The sequence below is a fragment of the Sphaerodactylus townsendi genome, linkage group LG02 (assembly GCF_021028975.2).
Source record: "Sphaerodactylus townsendi isolate TG3544 linkage group LG02, MPM_Stown_v2.3, whole genome shotgun sequence".
Classification (NCBI taxonomy): domain Eukaryota; kingdom Metazoa; phylum Chordata; class Lepidosauria; order Squamata; family Sphaerodactylidae; genus Sphaerodactylus; species Sphaerodactylus townsendi.
In genome coordinates, this window is record NC_059426.1 from 68760432 (window position 1) to 68787146 (window position 26715).

The following is a 26715-nucleotide window of genomic DNA, read 5'->3' on the forward strand; positions in this document are numbered from 1 at the left end:
GACGATACATAAAACAAGTCATCTCTTGGGAATACAGCATAGTTTTAGTTCTATTTAATAACAAACTAACAAAGTCAGCACTATATGCTCTTCAGCAAAGCCTGACACCAACTCCAGCCGAAGACAATCTGTAAGTTAGTTTAGCAACATGCAACCAATGAACATACGGTGGGGTCCATAGCAAACACTAGAAAAACTCACTTATGGCACAATGTGGCATGATAGTCAAGTATACCATTGTCATGCACAGGATTCTGCTTTCAGCATACATTAGAAAGCTCTGTTTTTCTAGCACTTCTCAAAATGGCTGAAAGGCAAATCCTGTCCATGGTGATAGTTACATCTAATCACCCAGAATGAGCAGGAATTTACCACAGTCAGTTTTTTCCTGTGGTTAACATATACTAGACTGCGGCTCTCCAGATGTTCATGGACTACAGTTCCCATCAGCCCCTGCCAGCATGGCCAATTGGACATGCTGCTAGGGGCTGATGGGATTTGTAGTCCATGAACATCTGGAGAGCCACAAGTTGCAGGACCCCTGTACTAGAGGATATGTCCGGTTGCACATTCAAATGCACTGTGAACAGTTTGGAAATCCCATTACTGTTTCCCAGTATAGCACCCATCTACTGTAAAAGCACCACACAGTAAGAGTTTTGAAGTACTAATATAATGGGAATAAAATTACATTAAAGTGATTCTGCTGCCATACCTGATTGGTAAGGATAATTTCTGCTTGTTTTGCATCTTTAAGAAATTCCTGGAAGCCCAAACATTGGTTGAGGAATTTCTCCTTGCTATCCCACATTTTACACAAGGCATTCCAGCCTGTGTCCATCCCCTGGAGCCTCTGCTCCAGCTGTTGGTACTCCACATCTGTTTGCCCACGAGTCACCCTCTCCCCTATCTCTTTGACGTTGCTATAATCATCTTTGTGTTGATCAATCTCTTCTTTCAAAGCAACATGTTGCTGCAGGAGGTGCTCAGCTTCCACCAAGGAGTTGGGCACCTCCTCTGAAGCTACACCCTTCTGTGCCTTGAATAGCCATGCCTGGAAGTCATCTAAGTCCTGCAAAAACTTGTGCAGCTTGCTAGCTTCTCCAAGAGAGGCCTCCTGGCTCTGCAACGTGTCCTGCAGGTCCTGCCAGACACCAGTGACAGCTGCCAATCGACGGTAGATATCATCAGCTAGGTCAGGATGTTCTCCAGCAAGTCGATGTGCTTCTTGTTGTAGGGCAGCAAGCCTGGCCTGGATGGCTGCTAGGTCACGCTCAATGCCGTATAACTTCCTCTGCATGGCAATCATACCTGCCAAGTTTTTACCTAGGTCCTGGGTAGATTCTATGACTTTGGTTTTCTCAAGGATCCATTTCTTTGTTTCTTCACAATCTACACAATAATTGTGAAGACTGAGGGCAAAGTCCACAGCTTTCCGCCTCTGAGCCACCATCTCCTGGAAAACCTTCCACCTAGGAATAGCAAAGAAACAGTACTGTAGTGTTGACTTTTTAAAACTCCTTCTGCATCCAATGTTTTTAGTATGCACAGGAACACACCGAACCGAACACTACTACGCTAACAGATTAACAAGGGAAAGCTCACAGCATGGAAAGAATACACCATCCAATCAGGCATCCTTTCACCAAGATTGATGTCAAGTGGGTTGGATGGCATATCTTTTCCTTGGTCTACGTGACAATCTTCAGTGTTTCTCCTATTAGTAACAAGTGGGACTGAAAATCAGTGATGGGTATTCATCCTATAAAAGCCTTCACTTGTCTTAAAAGTACCAAGGAAATAAATGGCCAAGACTTCAAGTAAGGTTTTCTACACGGTACTAATTCTAGCAGCTACTGATGAAGTTGCTAAAGAGACTACTAATTAATCAACTGATCTGTAAGGAGGCATCCTAGGCTTTCAACCTGCTGTCTCTTTCCAACGGATATGTCCCTACCTCAAGATGAGCTATGAGGAGAAGCTGAGGGTCCTGGGAATCAAGAAGCATAAGCTGTTCCTGGGCGGAAGTTGGGCAGCCCATCAACATGGAGGTAGAGGCAGAGACCATGGCTCCCAGAATTCATAGTATTTGGTCACTGCCTCACTGTAGAGCTGGGAATGATCTATGTGGTTGAAAGATTAAGGGCCAGTATTTGGCCTCTGACAGGGCCCATGAATGAAATAGAATATTCAGCAATATGTCCATTCTCATTTCCTGGGCTGCCCTCTTTCAAACTCAGAAATACATTTTTATTGTGATTCTCTACAACAAAAAATGGTTTAAATGCATAGTAACTGGGGGCTCCTTAGCATGACAGCTAGAGCCTTTCCAAGTTAGAGAAGGATGTGCAACATATCATCTGCCCTGCCTATCTAGTTACCCAAGTAAATGTTCAAGTCACCCTATCTCTTGGTTACTTATCCATGAAACAACCCTTTCCTACTGAAAGGATGCATTTTGTAGATATTTCTATGTTATATTCTGAGGCTTCAAGGTACCTCAGAAATGGAGAGGAGGAAGACAGAAGTACCCAAAGTATATTTCCTTAGGTCACTAATATGATACCAAAAGTAGTTTCTTTCAGCAACAGATTGGAATAAAATAAGACTACCCTTCCTTGATAATTTAAATCAACAATTTAAACTATTTAGAATTGCTCTGATTTAAATGGTGGCAAATGGCGTTCTCTAAGGGCCAAAACACATAATATGGCTGACATATGCAAGGTCGCGGGTGTGTGACTGGACTTACTGTCCCATGTAAATCAGGGGAACTCACCTGAAACAGTGCTCAATCACTAGCCACTGCTAGGGAGTGCTAGGAGTGGACAGTAGGAGCCTTTGGTTTCCCTTCCTCCCAGCTTTTGCCAGGAGAAAAGGGGGTGGCTTGGCTTTTCAGCTCTTCCCTATGGCACAAAGCCAGAGAAAGGGGGTTGAAAAAACACTATGCTGGTTTTGCTGACAAAAGCAAAAGGAAAGGAAGGGAAGATCTTTCTCCCCACTTACAGAGCTTCTTTCAAGTGTTGAGTGATTAAGCCCTGTTTGAGGTGAGTTCCCTCAATGTACATCTGACTGCAAGTTGCATAGTATACCTGTGACCCAGTATGAATTGTGTATTTTGCCCTAATTTTGTCCTGTTTTCCTGGCAGCAGCTATCATAGGAATGCCTAGCAGTTCATGTTATTTATATTTATGTACATATTTTAAAAAACCCTCATCAAGACCACCATGGTGGCTAACATATTAAATACATACATAATAAAATTGCTTCTATTAAACCATTAAATGGCATCTAATAAACCATTAAAACTCACAAAAATACATGTCGTTAAAACAGTGAAAACAGAACTAAAATATACATACAATTTATCTCAAACAGGAAATACTGACATCGTGCTGAAATATACCTGGAAAAACACATCTCTTGGAAAGGTAGAATTAGCAATTAGCATCAAAATAGAACATGCTCACCCTTAAAGGACTGTCTAAGAATACTTAACAAGCCTCAATAGATGAAATGAAGGGGCCCTTGGCCAAGTGAACATATGTAGGGCACGCTGAGCATCTTGAAGTTAAGTATAACAAACATATGGTCCTCACCTGGCATTCAGATGTTCTTGGCACTGTCTCACTTTTCCACTACGTGGGTGCCCACTTTCTATTAGGCCACTGGCAGCTCGTCTGACCCCTTCAATCTGAGAAGCCAAGTTATTAATTTCCTGCTCCAAAATATCAAATCTGAAATAAAACATAATTCATTAATTCCGTTTATAGCCCAACCCTATCTGAAGGGCTCACAAAAGATAGCATCAACTTTAAAACATGTGATTGACAGGGACTAAATGCCACCTTATTCTATCCTATCAGGCCGTGCCACTATAACCAGTTTGAAGAGCTCATTCTGCTTTTGGAAGTCCCCTTCACTATTATACTTTCAGTATCACCTCACGCTACGAAATTCATACCATGGAAGGTATTTTGACCTTTTGATGTATGAACTACTGGAAATCCCATGGAGACTCACATCATATGTGATTCTTGCTATGCAGACATATATCATGTAAACATTGGGGAGCTGTTGCCTACTGCAGCAAAAAACACATGTATGTTTATCACATGCAATGATCTACATTTATTTATTTATTTATTCATTGGGTTTATATACTGCCCTCCCCCGAAGGGCTCATGAGGTTTTACATCAACCTGACATTTTCTTATCAACTTGTGAGGATCCTCAACATAACTGAGTTATAATTTGTTTATTCATTTTTTATTTCAGTGCTGTTTCATAAACCAAAGGCTAAACTGGGAACAAGACAAGATTGCCTCTGAGTTTTTATTTATTTGCTTATTGGATTTCCATTCTGCCTCACCCGACAAAGCTGGGCTCAGAGTGGTGTACAAAACATTTAAAACAATTTACACATACACAAAAATTTACCCAACATATTTATCTAAAACAACCCAAGATGGCAACATATTTATATCCATAGGCAGCCTCTAAAAACTACCCAGCCCAGCACGGATAAAAAATTTAATTGTCTAAGCATGAGCAAAGTTGGGGGGGAGGGGGTCACAGAGTGTCAATGAGTTGGTTATTGTAGGTTATTGTAGGGAGACCAATTGATGATATTGGGGTTCAACAGTGGCCTCAACCAAAGGTGGAACATCTGGGTAGAAATCTGTGTATTGCAGACCCTGTTGAACTGTTTAAGGTCCCACAGGGTCCTGGTGTCAGCTGGCAGAAAATTCCACCAAGGGCTGAAATGCCCTAGATCTGGTTGAGGTCAATCACACATCCCTGGGGCCAGGGACTACCAGAAAATTTTTATCGAAGGACTGAAGTGTCCTCCGTGGGCAATAAGGGGTAATGCAGTTTGTCAGATACGATGGTTCCAGACCGCTCAAGATCCTGAACGCAGTCTCAACGGCAGGCCTGCGTAGAGTGAGATACAGTAATCTAGCCTGGAGGTGACACATGGATCACTGTGGCTAAGTCAGGGCAGGATAGATAGGGGGTCAGCTGTCTAGCCTGAAGAAGATGGTAAAAGTTTGACTACATTTCAGTCACCTGAGTTCAGATACATAAGCCAACCTTAATCCTGATATTTTGGTTTATTGACTAGTAAATTGTGGGTTTAGATCAAACAATTATGAGTTCTGTAGTTGTCCCCCCAAAAAACTGTAGTGGTGTTTGGGAGGTCACAATTAAGACATCACGGACTCTTCACTGCGTTTTATTTTGCACCAATATTAATAACTCAGAGAGACACTGAGATTATTATGTCCAACCCACTTTAAGAATTAGGGCTGCCTATTATGTTACAGTTTTGTGGCTGAAAGTCTATGCTTAAGTTTGATGACACACTTATTATGCAGGGCACTAATAGCCATGCAGTGGTGTAGCGCCCACAGGGCGGGGGGGTGCACGACACCCCAGGCGGAACCACAGAGGAGGCGTGGCCAGGCCAGGGGCATGGAGGGGGTGTTCTGGAGGTGTTCTGGGGTGGGGGCAGGCAGAGCCGTGGCAGGGGTGCAGGGTACATGCATGCCCCGGGCAGTTTCCCCTTGCTCAGCCCCTGTAGCCATGCCAGTGTCTCCCCTTCCCAGCATAACCCAGATGTGCAGAAGTCAGTCACTACTTCTGCCTCCAGACTTCTGCCTTTGACCTCTATTACATCCTTTTCATTTATTTATTTATTTATTTATTTATTTATTTATTTATTTATTTATTTATTTATTTATATACCGCCCTCCCCCGAAGGGCTAGGGGGGTGAACATGAACATACAAATAGAGCACAAAATAAAATCAACAAATCTCAAATCATCAAATAAATCATAGTAAATGGCTCTATAGTCTTTGAATCATTAAAACCCCATTAAAAGCAGCGTATTAATATCAAATACAATAAATAATACAATAAGAGGCGACCTACTAACCAATCCCCTAAAAGAGGGGAGGGACAGAATATTTAAAAATATTCATGTCCTCTTAATGAATTCTTAAACCTTCTCCCCACTTCTTATTCTCCCTCATAAAAAATTTCCCAAGCCATCTCCCCCATATGTTTCAAGACCAGAAATAAACTAAACTTAGCGAGGAGAAAACCACCTTGGGATAGGATCAGTGTGAAAGGGAAGGACTGAGCAAGACCCTCCTACTGCCTGATCTGCTTTGCAAATGACCTCTGCTCCAACATTCATGTTATGTCAGGACCAAGAGTTTGGGAGCCTTTATTTGCTGTGGTAATGAGCTGTTCCATCCAGAATGGTCTATAGCCCATGAAAACTCATGTCACAATTAAATTTCCTAGTTTTTAAAGACATAACAAGCCTCTTCATTGTTCACTTACCTATGTCACACTCCCTACTTAGTTATAATTAAATGTGCTAAACAACCAATAGACATTGCCCAGGATATTGCTTTTACCTGTGCTGCACAACATCCAGGTCCTCCAGGGTATCAGGAATCTCCATTTGTTCCAACCATTTCTCCTTCTCACTCATCCAAAGTTCACACGCATCCGTCTCACTGAAAACTGTGTAGAGATCTAGGGCATCTTGCAACTTCTGCCTGCGCAGATCTGCCAGGGATACAACCTCATTGTACATTGCCTGGATGGCTTTCAATCTATTCTCACATCCTGGCACATCCCGAAACTCAGTGGGAAAACTCTGGGCTTGCTTGTTTAGATTGTCCATGACCCTCTTGTTATCTGCTACTTCATCTATGAGGTCCCTGTGCTTTTTAACAAGGGCTTGAGTGGAATATTCATCATGCCCGACATCATCACTGGACACCAGGCGATAAGCATCCTGCAGCCAAGTCATAAGGTCATCTGCATCCACCTGGAACTGGAAGAAGCTCTCAGCATCCTGCAGGTTCTTCTTGCGAAAAGCTGCCAGTTCTTGCAGCTGGGCCCAAAGGGCTTTCACTTCCTCAATCCTAGTACGGATTTTGGGCACTCCAAAATGCTTCTGAGCAATCATGGCTTCTCCCTCTCTGATGGTCTGTTGCAAGTGGGTTCCCAGGCCACGCAGCTCATCCTCAAAGGCCTTGTGCTTTCTCTGCAGGATGAGAATGCTGGTCAGGTCTTTTCCATAATCTAGGGAGGAATAGATCTGTTCTTTCTCCTTGATCCAGCTTTCAGCTTCATCCAATTCCCAAAAGAACTTCCAAAGACGTCTGGACTGCTCCAGGTGAGCTTTTCTTTCGGCAGCCAAAGCCATTAGTTCTTGGTGACACATTTCCAAGTGGTTCACACGATCTCGTATCACCTTTGGGTCACAAGGCCGATAACCTAGAAGAGTAAATGGATAGAAAGAAAAAGTAAACTGAAATGCATGCTGAATATTTCTTAGAGGGGCTTCCAGGGAATTGGTAGGCTGAACAGTACCACTAGTAAAGTGCTCCAAGGCTTATCTTACCGTGGGACATTTGAAGAGAGACATGGCAGCTAAGAAGGATTACTTATTTTCCCCTCATCTCTCCCAGAGGGGGAGGCCAAATTTGACAGCTGAATCCTTGCAGACCTGATAGAGAGCTGTGGACTTCTGATCCCATCCAGAACAGTGAGCCAACTGCAGGCTAATATAGCCTATAAAACCTGCCTCCCTCTTTTTATTTATGTTCACCTCTCTTCTCTTTTTAATTTATTTTATTGTAATGACTCATCTTTCCATATAACTGAAAACTTGACTAAGGCAAAATTATGTCTTGTATCCTGCTTCTTGGGAGTCGTGTGATAACAAAATGTATAACAAAATGTAAGTCAGATGTATACTGCCAATATTCTGCAGTTTTGAGGGTCATCAGCACAGCTGATACTAAGTGAATATCATGATCTAGCAAGAAATTAATTTATGCATGCCGGACCACACTGTTAAAAATGAAGTCACTTTGGGAAAAAGCAGGAAGGTAATTCAAGAATCCAGAGGCATTGGCTTCAGACAAAAACACAAAAAGTGCATGCCAAAGGCTGCATACAGCCTGCCTCTCTCTTCCTTCCCCATTTGCAATTCTGATTGGCCAACATACATTATTTTATTCACCCACTCAAGGTAATCAGGCAAATGAATGAGGTTTATTTTGGACGAACACCTACCATCTCCATTGGCAAATTTAAGGGCAGCTGTGCTAACAGCATGGACCTTTTCAGCCTGAATGGCCATGTCAGCCTCCATCAATCGATGCTTCTGAAGCAGGTCTTCCACTTCCAATAGATGCTTCCCAAATTCAGGGGATAAGAGTTTAATCTAGAAAAATACAAAACAAGAATACATCTTGTCTCTCAATCAGCTAAGCACATATTATGCATAACTAGGAATAATGGTGTTCCAGCAGCAATTTAAAAAAGAGAAAAAAAGGCCACTTTGGAAGAGGATGCCCTTGAGCAGAGAAGAATTAATCCTTTTTATATCAACCATTCCTCTTTTCCAAATGACACCCCCCAAAGCTGTTCTTACTCCCTGAGCCCTACAGGGATAGGGAGGGATATAAATTTGATAAACAAACAAACAAACAAACACATTGCATTCTGTGATGAAATTTACCTGAGGAAGTGACTCAGAACAAAGAAATGCCAGGAAGAGACAGGGTTAAGGCTTCCTACTCTCCTGCTATTTCACAACTTAAACCCTTTCCAAAGTAGCTTTTCTTTTTAAAAAATGGCATTAGGGTTCTGTTACACATAGTTGGACATAATTTGTCAATATTGCCATCCTTTCAAACCAAAGCTGGCTATGTTGCAGATGACTCATTTATAAAAGCAACAGTAAAATGGAAATAGTAAAATGGAATTGTACAGGAGAATGCTTCTATTTAATGGAACTAGGGCTGAAGGCTATGGCGTTGTTTATTGTATGAATTACCTTGTTTTTAATTGTTTTCTAATATCTCCCCAAAGCAGGAGCACAACCCCCTAGCCACCCTTCATTTTAGGTCTGAAGTCACTGGAAAGGCTCTGCCTCAGCCTATTGAAATCATGAGTGTGGTTACAAGCAGCGAGATATTCAGTGCTGGCAGCACTTGCACTCTAATGGTGGCCAAGATATTTTTAGCAGTTGTTCAAAGAACTGGCCGGTAAGATAAATGCTGCTGATATTAGCTATTTTATGGTCTAGATTGTTAAACTGTTTGCTTTTTATAAGGTTTTGAAACACTATTAGGGACATTCTATGTCAGTCATTTTGGCAGAAGGCAAAACATTAAGCTTAATAGTAGATTAATTAAATAATCTGGGCTGCTTTGGTTTCCAAAAGGACAAGCCTCTCCTTAAAAGTGATTTCATCCTAGCAACCTACTGAGTTCCACCCATGACCTTCCTTACTTTCATTTCATCCATCCAGTCAATGCTATGCAACATATCTTGGAACAGCTTCTGCAGTGTAAAGTTCATCTCCAGCCTCTGACGTCGGGCTTGTAGCAGCTCTAGCAGGTATTCCCAGAGTCGCAGGATGTTGTCCTTGCGAGCATTGATGCGCTTGATGTCATGGTAGTTCTCCATTTCTAACTCCCTTGCCACCTCCACTATCGCCTGGACACGTTCCTTGTAGGCAGCCGTGTCTGTTTCAATGGCTTCATGCTTTTTCTTTGCTGCTTCCACAGCTGGCAAGTCATTCCCAAAGTTATCCTACACAAAGTAAATATTGCTTTGGTCAGCAATATCAAGGCTGCTTCTCATGCTATATAACATAAGAGGGGACAATTTAAACAAAAACAAAAGCAATTGAAGTACCACTAGGCTAGTGACCACAAAGTGATTCCTTTTGCATGCTTGGAAACTACCGGCTGCTTCCAGCAGACTCATTTCAAAAAACTGAGAACCATATAAATGCTAACAGCTGGACTGAAAGGGCAGACTGTTATGGATGAGAGGAAGATGGGCAAAATAGGCTGTACAGTTATGGTGATGGAAGGGTGCACTGAGATGGGCAGGGTATGGGAAAGATGCACGTCTCCAGGTAGAGAGGGTCATTTACAACCTTAAGGTAAACCCTTTGATGTATTAAAACCTCTTGATTGGAGGGTCCATGTTCTGGTGGGCTTGATCCTCAGGACCTGGCACCCTGATTGGCTAAGGCCCTATGAAATTATATGGGGAGGAGTCTGAAAAAGAAGGGGCTGTTCCTTTGTTTGGGGTTCCAATTTTGGTTGTGGCTGTTGAGGGAAGCATACTCACTTGCGTCTGTGTTGTCATGAGTGATGGTAGAGGGGAATGATGCTAGAGGATGCTTGCTGGGATAGGGGAACCGTGCAGGTGGCAAACGCCAGGCAGGGACACAGACTTCCCAATGGGAGGGAGAGAGGTGGAAGGGACAGGGCAGAACCTGGTCTATGTTCATACTTAGCAATCTCTATTAAATTACTCCAGGAAGAAATTATTTATATTTCCATAAACAATTAAACATGTAGCCTTAAAAATTTCACTCATAACAGTTTTTATTTCAATTAAAGAAATAGGACTCTGTAAGAAGAGAGAAAAGATGTCATGAACTTCTTCACTGAGACAATTTGAGTACATATTTAATTTGTGTTTGAAGGAAATACTTGCTCTTTCTCGCTTTTGCTCACAACTTTGTCTGAACGTTTGACTGGCCCAAGGTCACATAGTCTGCTTTGTGGGGGGCTGATTGAGTTGGGGAACAGGCAGAGGGAGCAAAAACGCTGGTGTCTGGCCACCCCACAGCAGGCAAACCTGGGCCACCACAGTGCCACACTGGTGTCCGAGAAGACTCCCAGTATTGGGGGGGAGGTGTTCCTGAGGGTTGAGCCAATTTTAGTTGGCTTCCACTGGCATTCCAGCCCAGGAACGCTGACCCCAGTCCTGCAGACAAAAGTGCAGTGTAAACCTGTTTGTTCTATGGGGCAATTTGTGCAGCCAGCGGGATTTAAACTTTTCCTCCTTTCCACATCATCTCATGACTAAAGACAGGCATTTTCTTTTTCTCTAAAGTGTCAAATCTCAGGATACTAAAACCTTCTTAACTTCCAGTATGTCATCATCACATGAAATTGCCTTGTAAAGAATCAAACCTTTGGTCTATCAAGTCAATACTCTGACTGGTGGCAACTTTCCGTGGTCTCAGGTGGCACCTATCATTTGATCTTTTTAACTGTGAATGCTCAGGGTTGAACTTGGGAACTTCTGCATGTAACGCAAATATTCTACCACTGAGCCACAACCCCAGTCTGTCACCATGTTTACATGCATGGCTCTCTCTTTTTAAGGCATTCACTTCCTGAATCTTCCAGGAAGAACTGAAACTGGAACCAGCATATTCCCAGAAGTTCCCCATTACCTGTGCAACAAGACGCTGGTTTTCACTGAGCCACGTCTCCCGCATTGCTGCCTTGCGATCAAAGCGTCGAGCCAACTGCTCCAGCTTCTCCTGTCTGATAAGCTCATTTCTCAGTGCCAGCTCCCGTCCATGTTCTGCCTTCTCCAGCTTCTCCCAGGCCTATGCAAATGCGTTTCAGGGAGGAAAGACAGTTCAAAAGACTGTAGCTATGGACATTTCCGAACAACAAAACACAGTTCACTTTACAAAACTTCCCATTCATCTGCTGGCTTTTTCACTCTGTTACATCAGCAAAGTGATGCCTCTTTGTTCTTTTGTATTTCTCTTCCTTCAAATGTCTACAAAGCACTTAAGATTAGTTACCACAATAATTTTTTTGTACGTGTGAGTAGTACCGATTTTCTTCAGGCACCCAGTCATGTGAATAAATAATAAATGGAACAATAACAGATAATAGCCTGCAGCGATTTCGATGATCACCAATATAACCATTACCTTTCCAAACTCTACCAATAACAGGAATTGCTGCAGTCTGTACTTGTGATCACCCCATTTACACATCATCCATGCAACCATGCACTGAGGGACAATCAGGATTGCAAAGCTTTTCTGGAAGCATTTGCCGCATTTGGATGAAAACAAAGACTCTGAGAATGTGAGTCCATGAGCTGACCATAAATTAAAGTCTTAAGTACCCGGTTGATGTCAGATACAAGTTTGCCTTCATGAGGAGTATATACTTTCTGGTTGTTGGCTCTCATTCTTGACTGGATGGTGAACAGCAGGACCTCCAGATTCCCCTTCTCCTGAAACCTGTCCAAGAACAGAGCAAAATTCAGAACAGGCTGGGAGTAAAGGTGACATGGTAAACCAGATGTGTTTCCCCACTCCTACACATTCCTGCTGGGTGACCTTGGGCTAGTCACAGTGCATTCAGAACTCTCTCTGCCCCACTCACCCCACAAAGGACACTTTGTGAAGGGAAAATGAGTTTGTAAGCCCCTTTGAGTCTCCTACAGGAGAGAAAGGGGGGTAAAAATCCAAACTTCTTTTTCTGACTTCTATCACTGAACTGTTATTAACAGTATGTTCTGAACTCAGCATAGTTCAGGTTACCGCCCCCCCCCCCCCACACACACACACACTCATTGCACTAATTGTCCCTCTAGCAGATTATTATTAAAATTTGGGATTGTTATTGCAATTTGTTTGTCAGGAAAGAATGAGAATTATAAAACTGCCATTTAACACTATAGCCACTGAGTTAAACTACAGTTTGGATGTAATCTTTATGTTGAATACTCCTACTCAATAACGTAAAAGAGGAAAGAGATTCTTTCTCTTTTTTTAAGGTAACAGCTAACCACTTAATTATTCAGATATTAAAATTTACTCTAGTACCATTATTACCACTCTCTGGGAAAAAAGGTCAAAAAACTGAAGACATGCATAAAATCACTAGAGCTGCACTTCATTTTGGCACCATAACAAAATGGCATTGAGGGTAGATCATCTACCCTTTCCCCCTTAAGCTTGGCTTCTTACAGTAATTCATTACGGCATAATCATCATCATGAGCCAATCTTCTCTTCTTCAAAAAAAAACAAAAACAAAACTCAGACCACAAACAAATGAGTCATGATGCAGATGGGCTTAGCATAAGCCAGTTAAAAAATGATACGCATCAGCAAAAAACCTCAAACACTCTTCTAGTTGGCAGGTGCTTACTTGGGCGGTTTTTCCACTGTGCGATATGTGCTGAAGGATTGGAGCTGCTGCTGCACACCTGTCAGAGAATTAGCGAACTTGCGGCTGTTGAGACTGGAAATAGTCTGTCCTATCCACATCAGCAGGTCAGAAGCCAGCCCACCGTACTTATCAATCATCTTCTCAGTCTCCATTGCATGGTCCATTACCTGTGCAAAGAATAAACAGAATATTACTTACTTGGCATCTGTGATTGTTGCTGGAAATATGTCAAAACCCTTTATCAGTTAGAAGATACTGCATAGAGGAATCTTCTAGTGTTAACAAGTCTGACTCTAACAGATTAGAAATTCTGGGCTGCATTCAGAGATGACTGTGTAGAAACTTTAGGCTGTCAGACCAATTAAACAAGAAGGACCCTTCTGGATCTAAAAAAAAGTATGTGAACACCCTAAGGAGCAGCAGTGGCGTAGTGGTTAAGAGCAGGTGTACTCTGATCTGGAGGAACTGGGTTCGATTCCGTGCTCTGCCGTCTGAGCTGTGGAGACTTATCTGGGGAATTCAGATTAGCCTGTACACTCCAACACACGACGGCTGGGTGACCTTGGGCTAGTCACAGTTCTTCTGAGCTCTCTCAGCCCCACCTACCTCACAGGGTGTTTGCTATGAGGGGGGAAGGGAAAGGAGTTTGTCAGCCCCTTTGAGTCTCCTATAGGAGAGAAAGGGGGATATAAATCCAACTCTTCTTCTTCATGCTGGCAATGTTCTATCAAATATTAAGATATTCAAGGAATTACAAATTATCCAACATAAATCACATTGTAACTGTACATGAACAACTGTTCACATAACCCCCTAGTTCACATAGCCATACAATTTTTACCAATAATGACCCCTAAGAGTCCTTTGAGATACATGGCAATATCTGGATGCAGAAAAATGTCCCAGAGAATGACAGGTATTTTCTCTCCCATGGAGCCAGCAATCCAAAACCAGAGAAATTGACTGCTGAAAATACAGTCTGCTTGGTCGTGCACTGATGATGTATGTTGCCTGAATCAGTTTAAGCGGAAACATCCCAAACAATATGGCCTGTGGGACTAAGAGGTTGAGATAAAGCACCTAATTCCCAAAGTTAAAACAGCCTGGATGCGACCACATCATCCATATATATAAGCCAGTTCCTGCTTTCATTTCAGCATGATCTTTGCAGATAAGACTGGGCTTGATTTCCAACAGCTCGCATTGACTTCTATGGCACAGGGTAAGCAAGCAAACATCCACATTAACATGATAGTGAGTATGCAAAAAACTACTCATACCCCCTTTAAGGCATATTTCTAGTATTCTAAAATTATGATTTCACACTGAAAAAGGCTCCTCTGCCCCCAGAGAAAGAGTAATAAACTGCAAGACAGGTCTGCTGAGTTGCTTATCCTCATTAAGTAATTATACTTTAGTGTCATTCTCTACAGGAAAACAAAGAACTTGTCCGCTGCCCGTGGGTGTTAAATCTCATAGCCTTTTACTCTTTTCTCTTAACTCTCTTCTTTCCTCTTCTACTGCTTGGCAAGCACTCTTTTCATCTTGGAAAAATAGTGGTAGAAGGCAACCACATAAGTGATGATGGATTTCTCATCAGGATTCTCCGTGAAGACATCTGTACAGCAAACATGTTCCAAGCAAAACGGTTGAAAATAAAAAGCAGTAGATTTGCACAGCACTTGAAGCCTCGTTCCTTTTTTGTAGGCTGATAATGCAATGTAACATCATGGACCCACCTAACCCAGCCAGCTTTAGATAAGAAACAATGGAATGCATGGGAGCAAACCTAGATTTATAAGAATGTTTTTCCTACTTGGATACTATCTTTGTGTTTAAAAATAACAATAATATGTGAAACAGACGTGACTTTCTGATAAACAAAAATATGCAAGTGACTGTAACCTTAACAGTGATGAATCCAGGGGGTTGACTTGGAATACGACTAAAAATAAGAGAGATACTCCTTGTGAGAGAATGATAGCAGGAAAATCAGCATGTCAAATGAACTCTGGTAATCAGGATTTTTATAAATCAAGAAATGTAATGCATGTGTTAGGTGAGATCAAAACACTTCTGACATACAGTGACTCTATGAATTAATGACTTCCAAAATGTCCTATTTATTGAATTAATCTGTCTCATCTTGGGTCTTCCTCTTTTTCTGCTGCCTTCAACTTTTCCTAGCGTTATTTTCCAGTGACTCTTGTCTTCTCATAACATGACAAAGTATGTATGATAGCTTCAGTTTAGTCATTTTAGTTTCTAGGGACAATTCAGGTTTCATTTGGTTTAAAATCCACTTATTTGTCTTTTCGGCCATCCACATTATCAGTGAAACTGTCTTCCAACACCACATTTCAAATAAATCAACTTTCTTCCTGTCAGCTTTCTTCATTGTCCAACTTTCTTCATTGTCCAACTTTCTCACCAATACATAGTAATAGGGAATACCATGGCAAGAATTAACTTAATCTTGGTTACCAGTGACACTGTCTTGCACTTAAGAACCTTTTCTATAACTCTTTCATGTTTGCCCTTCCCAGTCTTAATCTCTTTCTGATTTCTTGGTTGTAGTCTTTCTTTTGGTTGATGATGGAGTCAAGCAATTTCAGTGAGAGAGATCTTACACGCAGCCTCTCCCTCCTGGCATACAAAGTTTGCCAGCTCTGGAAACATTTTGCCAGTGTCTTCCTTCTTGGCCTTTTGCCCTCTCCCCTATTATCCTTTCTCCCCCCTTCCTGGTTCTGTCTTGCCCCAATCAGGGCCATGGGTTGGGAGCGCCCCCATCCTTTCTTGGCCCCAGTGGCCTAATTTCCTGCCTGTCTTGTGTGAGCCCCATCTCCCCTTTGACTCTTTCCTGGTCCTTCCCAGTTCTTGCCACCAAATGCAGAGGCATGGCGCATGGGCCCCAGCTGTACATACCAAGCGGCACGGACTCGCAGCCTCTGCTGGCTTGGCCTGGAGCTATCTGCCACTGTGCCAGTGAGCCCTGGTTCTGCACCCTCTTGCCTGTGGCTGCCGGCTCCTCTGCTCCTCTGGGTTAGAGAGATCTCTCAGCTGTGCAATGCTGGGAGAAAGAGGAGGGGCTTGGCACTGCAGTGCTGGCTCCTGTGGGCAGTAAAGGGGTGTGTGCTGCTGCTCCCGTAGTTGTGGGCAGTCACTGAAGGGGGACAGGGGTGACTGATGAGGCAAGTCCTGGGTGGCAAGCCTGCTCGAGGATAGGCCCTGTTACCATCTTGGAACAGGAAGGTAGAGGTCTTGAAGGGCATTATGCTCTCCACCTTTGATACAGTTCAGCTGTCCTCTGCTGACTCAGTTAAGGGCCTTGGGTTATGGTATTATTGGTGAAGCAAGTTAATGTAGCTGCAAAAAAAATGCTTTCTCCCAACTCAGCCCAGCCCATAAGATGCCACCTGACTTTGATACAGCTGATCTGGCCACCTGGATCCACACCATAGTAACATTGAGATTAGACTACTGTAAGACACTGTACATCAGTCTCCGCACAAAACCAATTTTGAAACTTCAGTTGCTGCAGCTTGACTATTATCAGAAGCATGTATGTAAGTCCCATTCTACAGACACTATGTGCCCATCAATTACCAGGCTCAGTTTAACATATTGGTTATAAAGTACTGGCCTACATGGACCTTCATATCTGTGAGACCATCTCTCCCGCTATGTTCCACCATGGCAGCTTTGATCAACAGAGCATGGCCTTCTGTAGGTGCCAACCTGCAAATGGGCAAAGTCAATCACTGCCCACACCTCGTGCCTTCTGCCCTGTGGCCCCCACCTTGTGGAATGGTCAAATTGAGAAGGTCAAGAAGGTTCCCACTCTCTTGGCTTGCCACAAATTATGCAAAACTGAGGCTTTTCTGCTCAGGCAATAGGGTAGCTCTGTACAAAAGGCTTCATTTTAGACAAATTATTGGGGACTGTGGTCTTTACAACTGTTTATAGTTTGCTGTGGGTTGGCTCCTATTGTGTAATTTTGCATCTTTCAATATGTCATGTTTACATTTATACCTTGCTTCAGTTCTGTTTTTAGACCTCTGGTTATTCTACAACCCTAATCCTATTTCACTGTGTGAACGTCTACCTTGTTTATTGTATTGACTCACTCTGTGTAATCCACCTTGAGTTCCTATTAAAAAATGAACTACTATTAACATAAGTAAATTAATAATTGTACTCCTCCACTTAAAAAGGACTGTGTGTGTGTGTGTTGGGGGAATTCACCTGTGCAAAAGTATAAGAGTCAAGAAGGACACAAAATTCTGCACTTGTTGTCTAGTACAAAGAAAATTTGGATAGAGAAATTCAAATCAGTTTTTTTTAGTTTAAAATGACAGGTACAGGACTCCATGACTTATACTGGAGTCACAATAAGGAGATTTTAATTTTTTCCACCTCGTGCAACTTTCTATGCAGACTTCAAAACAGATCCTGGAGTTGCCAGCTGCTCCACCAGTTAGTTTTCTGTATATTTCCTTCAGTGGGGCAAACAGCAGCTTCAGGAGGCCATTTGAAGTTGGGAAAATGGAACACTGAACAGGAATTACGCCATTCCCCCTACATCACCAGTCAGGGCCCCTACAAGCAAATATGAGAAATATCAGATGTTAAAATGTATTTTTTTAAAGTTCCACATATATTAAAAGCTCCAAAGAGAATGAAGGGGAGAAGATATGAGATAATGGAAGAATGACTCTTCTCCCAAAAGGAATCTCCACATATTTCATACTAAATGGAACACTATTGATTTGTCCTTATGCCATTAAAGGTTTTGGAAATTGGAATTGTTGATTTGTTTCTATGTGCAGGTCTGATGTAGCTCCCATTCAATTCAAAGTGGGCTGTACAAGACAGAGAGCTTTCTGGTGGATCATGCCCTACCTGCCACAGAAGCACACCACTGCAAAAACATTCAGATTTACTATAACTTTCTCTGGTCAGCAATTCTGCAATCAGTGCAAAGGATTCCTCGGATGAACCACCACCTCCTCAGCTCTCATTGCTGCTGCTTCCATATAATTCATATTTGAATTGTCAGCTCAATTCTTCTCAGTTTCAAAAGGGCAGGCACTGAGCCACATGAACTCACCTTCTGGGTCAAGAAGCTGGGTGATGCCAAGTTGCCTCTCTGCAACACTGAAAGCATGCTCCAAGTTGTGCCTGGCATTTGAGTGCTTCAGTCTCTCAAAGTCAATTAGGTCAGGCCTAAAAATGAAAGTGGGAAAACAATCTTCACATAACAAATATGTACTACATTAACAGCCCAATCCTATTGGGGGGAGGGGAAATGGACAAAGAGCCAGTGTGGGACTGTGCTGTGCGTTTGTCCCCTCCTCCAGGATAAGGGGCACCCCTGGTGGGGGAAAGGGCAAAGAGGCTGGTGTCCAGGTGCCCTACAGCTCTGCAGCAGTGAAACCCAGAAATGGACTCTGCTGTGGAGCTACACAGGCCATGGGTCTGTGCTGCCCTGGAGCTAAACTGGCCCTCTCTGCCAGGTAAGGGGCACTCCCACCAGAAGAGGACAAAGATGCTGGTGTCTAGGTGCCTCATAGCAGGCGTCACCACAGAACTATGCTGGCATCCAAGCAGACCCAGAGGCAGGGGGGCTGTGGCATTTCTACGGGTAGAACCAACTGTAGTCAACTTCCACCTGGGCTTTCAAGCTGGGAATGTTGCAGCCAAGGCCTTGTATTTATGCCAGCTGAATGGTACCATAGCTCCATTCAGCCCTATGGAGGTCTTTCTAAGCAGTCAGGGTTTTTTTCTGCTTTGCAGCCTCCCTCCGCTGCCTGAAAGCCCTCAGGAGGCAGCATGGTGGCAAAGCCATTCCTGGTCAATACAGCCTCCCAATTTGGCAGCCCAGCAGCTCTACTATGCAAAAGGAAACAAATTAAAATTTATAAAAGTTTTTACTAAGCACAATTAATAAAGGAAGGAGTATGAGATATCTATAGTGCAGCGTAAAATGCCATAGTTAGAGTCAACCCTCCAAATGTCTGTCATCTAGAGATCACGTGTAGTTCTGAGAGATCTCCAGGCCTTACCTGGGGGTTGGCAAGCTACGATCTACTCAATATGTTCCAGATTTCTGCAGGTGCTTTCAAGTCCTTACCTATGTTTGTGAATAAGAGCATTGAAAGCCAAGCCATCCTTCCAGCTAGAGGTGAAATTGGTGACATTAACATGGGGATACCTGTGAGAAAAGAAACCAAAACAGAGGGAAAACGATAAGAAATTATCATTCAATCCTTAAAGCTACTCAATGGTCACTTAACTATGACCATACTTTGACATAAGACAGTGGTGGCGAACCTATGGCACTCCAGATGTTCATGAACTACAATTCCCATCAGCCCCTGCCAGCATGGAGGGCAATAGGTTTGCCACCACAGATTTAAGAGGATCTATTTACAGCCAATGACCCAACAGTCTCAGATATGTTGGCATAAATCCAGAGGAAATGTACTACAACTTCAAGCCACTTCTTTTACCTTGCAAAATGCCAATGAAGAATGGCAAGGAAGCAGACATAGTTTCAAAACATAAAGGCTCTTCCAATCACAGAGGACTATTTGGTTTGAATGTTTAATTCTCAGGTTCAGGGCCCAGCTAAAGTCCCACAGGCAGGATGAATCTCCCAGAATATTCCTAACCTTTCTAATGCACCTGTACTTTCAGCCACATCAAGAATTACTGTTGGATTATTTAACTTGAGAATAGTAGAGTGCGGAATAAGAGACCATGAGACAGTTGCTATAATTATATAAAACAGTTTACTTACTAATAAGGGAAAGGGTTTACATGGAAGAAAAACAAAGAACAACTTTCTATTCTAGCACTAACTTGGTTACATTGCTTAGGTCCATGTGAGCCCACATGGTGCCTATCTAGCAAGGCAGAGATTCACCTCTTAAGGTGATCTTGTTGTAACAAAGAACATTGTGGTCCAAGTGTGTGTGTGCGTGTGAACGAGGCAAAGAAACATACGTAACTTTATAACCTCTGACTATGTGACTTGTCTCACATAATGCCAGGGGTTAGCTGACCAATAGTTTATTCAATGAACTGGTCATAAAACTCTGACCTCAGTAACTATTTAGAATGCACATAGTTAACCCCTTTATGTCTGAATTGTGACATGCACTTGCAAATCCCAACAATTACTTAATCAGTAGATCCTCAGCCTTTATCACTGGAAAGGGATATTATATGTATTTGCTTGAGAGATTCTGAGGATGCTCTGAGTATAAGAAGGTACCAGGGGATAGTTGCCCCTCAAGAGTTGTGCTTATGCCACAGATCCACACACAGGACAGTCCTAGGCAAAGTTCCTCAAAAACCACAAGAGTTAAACACCACAAGAGTTAAGTCTTGAGAAGAGATACAAGAAAAACTGTGTTTGGATTTTGACAGGAGATAGTTATTTTACATATTATAAGGTCCAGAATTACAAAAATACCCAGGGGCAAGATTTTAACATTGAAGTGATATTACTCAGTTGCTGGGAACCACCTGTGGTTCTTCAGAGAATGCTGTTTCCAATGTGGCACCCATACCATACTCCATGACAATGGGTCAGGCCGTTACCCTATAGGCCTTACTGGTTGACAGGCAGTTTCCCCTTGAAATAGCCACTGCAGGAGACACTAGACACCAGCTAAGCTGCTGGCTTTTTCTGAGCTGCAGACCTCATGCCAGGGATACAAGGCAGGGATGGAACTCTCATTCTAGTACCCGAGCAGCTGCCAGGAGGAAAGAAAATGGGCCACATAGAAGAGAGAATAAAACAATCACCACCACAGTACTCACCTGGGAAAAGAGGTAGAAGGCCAAAGCAGGGTGGTGCTAAAGGTTTTATTCTACTGTGCCTCATGCTGAGCAGAGATTCAGAAGGCAGAGAAGGAAGTCTTCCTCAATTCAGATACACAAGGGCTAGCTAAGGTTCAACAATGTTTGGGAGAGGAAACCTTACGTTTGCTGAGGTACTCTGGCAATTTAAAAGGTTGTAGTTATATATTTAATATTAATATGTGCATTTGATAGTGTGCTGCACAGGTCATCCAACAGTCATGTGGCTCTTGTGGTTGATGGTAATTGTAAATGTGGCTCTCTGAAAGTCACAGAGTGAATATCATTGCTCTAGAGGAATAACAAATACTGGCCTTTTGGTATACTAAGGTTTCTCTGAGCTTGTTTCGTATTTGCCTGGCTTGTACTGCAAGTTTAATTCTGCTGGTTACAATATGTTTATTGGGATGTAATACAGCTGCTTTCATACCCTGCTGTTTTCATTTGACACCAGAGTAACAATGCATCCTTCGCAGAACGGGTCTCCCGGCCTTCTTGAGTCTGAACAATGATGTCTTGTATCTAAATTGGAAGAAAAACATTCCACTTTACAAAAGCAACCACATCAGATGCTTGACTTTGTGTTGATGTACAGTTTTCTATGTGCAGTCTCTGGATTCTAACATGTACACCTTGGTTAACACCCCTTTACAACAAATCTGGGAGAAAGACAACAGATTAAGACAACAGCTTTCATTCCTAGCCACAACATTGGCAAAGAACCAGATGAATTCACACTGTAAACAGATTCTGATTCCTCTTCTATTTGATAATATTGCCACTTGGTTTTAAGACAAGCAAAATGAATCATCCATTTCAATTACGTAATACTTGTCTATGACTGTACTCCTAAAAACCCACATAATATGAAACAATTTTACTACAACACTGGAACTTTCCCAACGCGTGCTGCTTCAAACTCATGCACTGCAATTTTAAGCATGTTTATAGTGGAGATTAAATATGCTGAACAGCCTATGAAATACCACAAGCCCTTTCAACCTTTTCAAATATGTCTGTTTCTAGTAATACACAAAAGACATCTTGCCAGAAAATCTACCCTTTGTCTCAGCCAATTTTCCAGAGGCTAAGATGTGTACATATGCCCATAGCATGACCTCCTATCTGCAGTATAAAGAGACAGATTCTGTACTATGGTGTTGTAGGAGGCTTGGTCTGACCTGGATGGCTCCAGGGAAGGGTAGCTGTAGAAATTATTATTTTGTTTATTTATGTTATTTACAGTCTGCCTTTCTCACAGGGACTCAAGGTGGATTACACTTAATAAGTCAGTACAATAAATAAATGAGACATTCAATAAACAATGCATTAGCATAGTAGAAGTCTGAAAGAACCAGAAGGAATTGAAACATAGCATAAGTATAAGCATGATGCTTTAAGGGGGACAAAAATTACATAATAGGATCCTACTTACAGTAATAATTGTACAGTACAGCACAGTAATAACTTTCTCCCTTATACCACAATGCTTAATCATTTGTCCATGTAGGTTTGTGAACCATTTGGAATAGTGCAACCCTGTTATTTTGACAGAAAGACCCTCTTGAATAATTCAGTTTTGATAGTTTGAAAACCAGGCGAGTGGGAGCTTTTCTGACTTCCTCAGCCAGCCCATTCCATAACATGGGAGCCACCATGGAGAAAGCACATGTACAAGCAGTTGCTGATTTTGCCTACTTGCAGGTTGGCACTCACAGAAGCTTCTACTGATATGAATGAAGCTGTTGTGGCAGAGCCTGAGGGTGAGGAAGTCTGCAGATAAGAGGAACCATGGCCATGAAGATCTTCGATGTGGTAGCTGGTGGTTTTATTCTACCAATGCTTTAAGTATAGCCTGGTAACAAATGGGCAGCTAATGGAGTGGCTGCAGAAGGGGAGTAATATGCATGCTCCATCTAGCTCCTGGTCATAGCCAAGCTGAGCCAATCCACACCAACTGGATTTTCCAAATTGAATTTAAGTGGAGACCAATGTATAATGCATTATAGTAGACTAGACTCAATGTTACTGTCGTTTGCATCCAGGGGGCCAGATCAGCTGTATCAAAGTATGGGGGCATTTTATGAGTTAGGTTGAGTTGCGAGAAAGCATTTTTTGCAGCTGCATTAATTTGCTTCTCCAGTAATAAAGCTGGGTCTGGTATAATCCCAAGGCTTTTCACTGAGTCAGCAAGGGGTGTGTGAACCCTTTCAATGCTGGGGAACATAATGTCCTTCAAGACTTCCATCTTCCCACCAGCATTACCTCGACATTGTCAGGGTTAAGTTTCAATTTGTTCACTTTTAGCTAGTTACCCATAGCAGCCAGGAAGCAGTTCAAGACCTCGACTTCATCACCAGAGATTTGGATAAGGATACATGGATCTGAGTATTATCAGATATTAATGACAACCAATCCCCAAACTATGAATGATTTGTTCTAAGTGCTTTGCATAGAGATTGAAAAGCATTGGGTGACAAATTAGCACTTGGTGAGGTCGCGTGGTACATTGGAGCAGAGCCCAGGAAGAAGCTGAGCCCAGTGGCTAAAGTCTCAGGTCCCAGCTGTAGTTATGGTCTGGGATTTCAGGTCTCTTATGCTTCACATGTGGATGTGAGGAGGTTATGCTCACTGTATCCTTCCCCTCCCACTGGGGTGCTCCCTACTTGTCCCTTCTGGTCCTCTCTCTATGCTGGCAGTTCCAACAGCCTCTTTGCCTGAGCCTGAGAAAATTTAAGTAGGTATTCTACAGCTTTTACAAGCTACACCCGCTATTGCTTGAACAAACTCTTGGAGTCTTCTTCACATCTCTCCTGCTGGGACTCCATCCCGCACATCCCCTCCTGGCCAATCAGCTCCCTGGCTTGATCTCTGGCATTTGATGGGGTTGGGTCCTTCTTGTGCCCTGCCTGTGCATTCCTGCTGGCCAACTGAGCTGCACAGGTGTGACTGACAGAGCCCTGTTTTCCTGCCAACCCCCCACCAACCAGCTGAACAGTGGAAAAGGCAATGACATCTGGCTGTCATTGTACCATGTCCTTTTTTTTCTGGAACAGCCTGTTGGACCCCTGGGGTGGCCCACATTGGGAGCCTCGCTTGGACATCAAACAGGATGGGATGGGGTGTGCTGCTCACTCCCAGCCAGGTTTATTAGTATTTCTGTTGAAAAAGAGCTAAGAAAACAGTCACATTTAGCTTTTTCTGCAGGTTAGTATAGAAACAGTGACATTCCCAGTCCCAAAGACTTACAGTTAAACTCCTTTGATAACCTGCATCCCCTTTCCTCATATGGAGTCAGATTAAAGATAAAGACAGTCCCCCTGTGCAAGCGGTCATTACTGACCCATGGGATGACATCACATCACAACATTTATTAGGAAAACTTAGTTTATGGAGTGGTTTGCCCCTGCCGTTCTCAGTCATCTACACTTCATCCTCAGCAAGCTGGGTACTCATTTTACTGACTTTGGAAGCATGGAAGGTTGAGTCATCCTTGAGACAGCTACCTGAAACTGATTTCCATCGGGATGAAATTCAGATTGTGAGTAGAGCTTTGACTGTAGTACTGCATCTTATCACTCTGCATCCTGAGCCAGATTAGCACAACTAAAAATTATTAGTTGCCTTGAAGTGGTAGTTTGTATGCATAACATGTTTGCACAAATTCCAGAACAAACACATATAGTCCAGATTGCTTCAAGGCAATTCTAACAAATATCTTCAATATCTAGAACAATCTTACAAGCTACAATGGACAGCATAGTAGGAGTTACAATATCACAAAAACAACAATAAACCAAATCCCCCTTCCATTGTCTATGTCATACTTAAGGAAATTGGTATTAACAATTGCACTGAGACCTTCCAGTGGAGCTTGGTGCAGAGGGTGGGGGATGGGGGGAAAATAGGGCTCCTGACAGTGATAGATCTACTGTCTTTATCCGGAGAGTAGGAATTTCATGGCTCAGGAGTTTAAACATCTAAAAGCATACCATTACAGACTCACAGTAAACTCCCCCACCCCTAGGAGGCAAGACCTCACTGTTCCCTCTTTGTTCTTTATACCTTTTAACAATGTGAAAAGTCAGAGGAGACTAAACAATATATTGAAGGTAGCCAAACCAATTAACACTTAATGAAACTCCATTTTCATCCAGTTTCTTTCATCTGCTGACCAACTATTCTTTCCACAGCAGTACAAGAACTGTTCCAGCCAGAGAGATAATTTGTTCTCAGCAAATGACAAGCAGGGACACAGCTCTGAAAATTCCACATGTTAGTTTGCCAGGAAAAATCTCTACTTATTTTGTCATTGCTGGAGTAAAGCATTCAACGAGCAGCCTTTTCTGTTTTCTGCAGGATTCAGGTCCAGCACTCACCTGGAAGCGTAGAATGATAGTCCAGATGAGACCTAGCACCAGACGGTGATTGCCATCTACAATGTCATGAGAACCCATGTTCTCCAGATGCACACGCTGCTCCTTGAGGAATTGCAGGGCCTTGTCCACATTCTCTAAGCAATGGATTCGCATGCGCCCCTTTGTTGGTTTGGGCTGTGAAATGAATGCACAGTGTTTGATATAAAGCTGCTGCCAAAAGACCATTCTGCTGTATTCAACAGAGAGAGCCCAGTTTGGATCTACACTTTTCTGAAAAACAAATTCCAGTTTGAGCAGAAAGTAACAGGGCCTCTCTGATCTTCAGTGGTGTGGATTCTAGATCTCTGCTATACTCTTTTCCCATCAAAAAATGAGAGTAGAATTGTATATTCATCTGCCAGATGCTGGCTCTTCTTTGTTCTAGAATTCTCTGCATGGGTCCTAATGCCTTGGGGACATTCCCCTCTCCTCCATTTTATCGTCACAAAAACCTCGTGAGGTAGGTTAGGCTGACAGCTTGGGAGTGGCACAAATTTAGTCAGTGAGCACCATGGCACAGTTGGGAATTGAACCTGGATCTCCCAGATCCCAGACTGAAATTCTAACCATTTCACCACAATGGCTTTCATTAATCACCTCACCTCAACTATAGTGCCATGGATTAAAAAGGTCACCCAGGAAAGGATTCTATCTCAAAAGGACTTCACAAGTTACATTAATTCCTATGTAAGAAGTGCTTGCTTGTGGTTTCTCAATAAGGCCATAGCTAAAACCTGCTGCTCAACAATAACAAGCAACTATGCCTGGGTGCATCATGCAAGTCAGCTGGTAGCAAGTCACCTAGCCGCTGCTGGCAAATCTGGCACTAATAAGTCCTCTCTGAACAGTACAAGCAGCCTTGGCAAAGACCCTGCCCCCTTCCTGCCTTTTACTCATAGAAACTGAGGCTTGAAAGCTGGCAATATTATTGTGGTTGCTTAGCAACCCACTCAGCACCCACTGCATAAGGCATTCATTTCTTAAATGTATAAGTGCTGCATCTATTAATTTGGATTTTAAAAAATCCCAAATGTATTTTTTTAAGAGTTAAGATTTTTTTCCTAATCTGGGACCTTTCTCAGGTTTACAGAATGATCTGACTTGTCTGTTTGTGGCTCCAAATCTCCAGATTTAAGTATCCGAAGATGGATCCATGTTAAGAATTACTGATGACAAACAACCAGAACTGAGTGTCACACAGTCAAGTCCCAGTACCTAGGAATGTCCCCATATATCATGCTCTTCAGTAATCACCTCAACTATAGTGCCATGTATTAAAAGAAGAACAAGGGTCATTTAGGAAAGGACTGCTGCTGAAAAGGATTTTGTATCAGGAGGACTCAGAAAGTTACATTAATTCTTATGCAAGAAGTACTT

At 42.6% G+C, this 26715-nt stretch overlaps 1 protein-coding gene across 1 annotated transcript in view; it reads right to left on the minus strand.

Annotated features, from left to right (window-relative positions):
- The window catches only part of SPTB (spectrin beta, erythrocytic), a 39278-nt gene extending 21094 nt beyond the window's left edge, over positions 1 to 18184 (minus strand). Inside the window, exons 1-10 of the mRNA XM_048485781.1 lie at positions 18162 to 18184; positions 14552 to 14669; positions 13031 to 13226; positions 11998 to 12115; positions 11303 to 11461; positions 9331 to 9633; positions 8107 to 8257; positions 6432 to 7302; positions 3601 to 3738; positions 716 to 1472 (exon numbers count right to left, since the gene is read on the minus strand). Of these exons, the coding sequence (XP_048341738.1) occupies positions 716 to 1472; positions 3601 to 3738; positions 6432 to 7302; positions 8107 to 8257; positions 9331 to 9633; positions 11303 to 11461; positions 11998 to 12115; positions 13031 to 13215 (2682 nt within the window). The 5' untranslated portion in view covers positions 13216 to 13226; positions 14552 to 14669; positions 18162 to 18184. The remainder of the gene's footprint in view (positions 1 to 715; positions 1473 to 3600; positions 3739 to 6431; positions 7303 to 8106; positions 8258 to 9330; positions 9634 to 11302; positions 11462 to 11997; positions 12116 to 13030; positions 13227 to 14551; positions 14670 to 18161) is intronic.
- Between the last annotated feature and the right edge of the window lie 8531 nt (positions 18185 to 26715).